Source organism: Amphimedon queenslandica, unplaced genomic scaffold (assembly GCF_000090795.2).
Source record: "Amphimedon queenslandica unplaced genomic scaffold, v1.1 AMPQUscaffold_11088, whole genome shotgun sequence".
NCBI lineage: Eukaryota > Metazoa > Porifera > Demospongiae > Haplosclerida > Niphatidae > Amphimedon > Amphimedon queenslandica.
The window spans coordinates 4,658-6,703 of record NW_003548667.1 but is presented as its reverse complement, the minus strand read 5'-3'; the positions used below and the strand labels follow the sequence as shown (position 1 = coordinate 6,703).

General features: G+C 35.0%; 1 protein-coding gene across 1 annotated transcript in view; it reads left to right on the top strand.

The window, feature by feature from the left end:
- The first annotated feature begins 862 nt into the window (after window positions 1-862).
- Window positions 863-2,046, top strand: part of LOC109589631 (uncharacterized) — a 2,124-nt gene continuing 940 nt past the window's right edge. The window contains exons 1-4 of the mRNA XM_020005685.1: window positions 863-980; window positions 1,024-1,559; window positions 1,620-1,769; window positions 1,825-2,040. Of these exons, the coding sequence (XP_019861244.1) occupies window positions 863-980; window positions 1,024-1,559; window positions 1,620-1,769; window positions 1,825-2,040 (1,020 nt within the window). The remainder of the gene's footprint in view (window positions 981-1,023; window positions 1,560-1,619; window positions 1,770-1,824; window positions 2,041-2,046) is intronic.

The window sequence follows — 2,046 nt, the reverse complement described above, 5'->3', positions numbered from 1 at the left end:
TTCAGTTTCAGCCTGTATCCCTGTCAACAGGAACACCAGTCTTTATATGTCACTTGTTGATCCTTCTTGTGATAGCAAAGTTGATCTATATCAAAGTCCTCGTCATAATCCACCTATGATTAAAAGTCTCAATGAAGTAAATTTTAATACAAGCACTGTCTATACTTACAATTTAACTGGAAATGTTGATCCTGAAAGTCTTGTGTTTCTCTATATGGTCACCTACAACATGACATACAGCTATCAATCAAGGAGTGGTAGTGTTTCTAAATTACAAATTACAATAGGAATGGCCATTGATCACCTCCCAGCTACATCTAATATTGGTCACCATTCAAATTCAATAAACATTACAGCCTTTAGACGTCATGATCCTTTTGTTAAAATAGTTATTACAAACAAAGATAGGATTCTCACTGTAAATGGAAGCATTACAATAAAACAATTTTATTATGAAAACATAAGTTATCCTAAAGAATGCAGAAACTTGACAATAAACAGACCACAATGCCAACTGAAGTCTTTCACTAATGAAGCTTGCATATTTGCCTTTTCTAGCAACAGTGCAAATTTGCAATATGGAGATCAACCAGTACAATTGTACAATAACAGTACATATACTCCATCAATGACAAACTGTTTAGTATCACCAACAATACCAGTAGTATCTATACATCCAACAACTGCACCATCTGTCTCTACTGTCAATGATTCATCTGGAATACTATTATTAATTATCATTTTTGTACTTGTTTTAGTGTTAGCTATACTAGGAGCCACAATTGCACGCACCTCTTTTGTAATAGGAGGATATTATTATAGCAGAAAAAATCCTAGGATACAAACATTGGATGAATTAGAGATGTCACAATATGCAACTGATGAGTATTTGTTAAGCATTCTTGAGAGAAGGATAAAAGCAGATCAAAAAGGATCAAAGATAAGGAAAAAGATTGCAGTTGGAATTAAACAAATAAAAGGTAAAAATAGTTTGTAGATGCATGTAATGATGATTTATTGTAGGCATCTTTGGTGAACTGATCAAATTAAAATTCGATAGTAAAGGCTTGGTCCATCACTGCAGCAAGACTGGTGTGACACTCATTATTCCAGAGGGAGCAGTTCAACAACCTGCTACTGCATGGTTTGGAGTGTGTCCATTTAGCACTAAGTTCAAGTTTGGTGACTATATACCCATCACTCCTATTGTATGGGTCTACATTGATCAAAAACTAACAAAACCAGCAGAGCTTTACCTTCCCCACAACATCAATATTGGGACTACCACAAAAAACCTCTTTGTTCACTTGACAGCCAGTGATCAGAACTTCTTGGAAAAAGGGAAGTTCCTTTTTACTTGTAGCAACGTCAAAATGGAAGTTGATTCTGAAATGTTTAAGACGTACTGTGACCACTTTTGTTCACACTGTGTTGCTATGGAGAAGAATGCATATCAAGGTACACAGAAGCATTATATGATAGCAATGGCTGAGAAACAACAAGATGAAACAACTTTTGTTGACTTTTGCTGCTTTCCTTGTCAGATAGGATGCAAGCAGGTATTGATCAATGTCTCTTTTAAAGTGTAATTATTTATGATAATTTTAAATTATATACAGCTTGTAATGAAGCAGTATAAGGATGAAGACTTTGCAATTAGTAACTTGAAGAGTATCATGTTTGATGATGAAGGCAGCTTATCTGTAGCATTTGATCCAGACAGTGTACCAGGATGGGAAAGAGATCACAATGGGTTTTGTACAGGAGAGGTAGATACATGCATAGCACAATAATGCTATATATACATATGATTGTTTGTTATAGATATTTGAGTCAGAGGTTGATTATTTTAAAGTGATGGGTTGTGAACCTGGTAATGTGAACAAAGAGAATATTGAGATGCTTCAAATGATGGAAGAGGTTCTTTCTTATCCTCCTCGTTTCAGATACACCTTCTCATGCTTGAATAGCTTTGTTGCCTTAGATACTACAAAAGTGAAAGCTATCTTCAGTGGAACGAGCAAACCACTTCAAATCAATGTCACA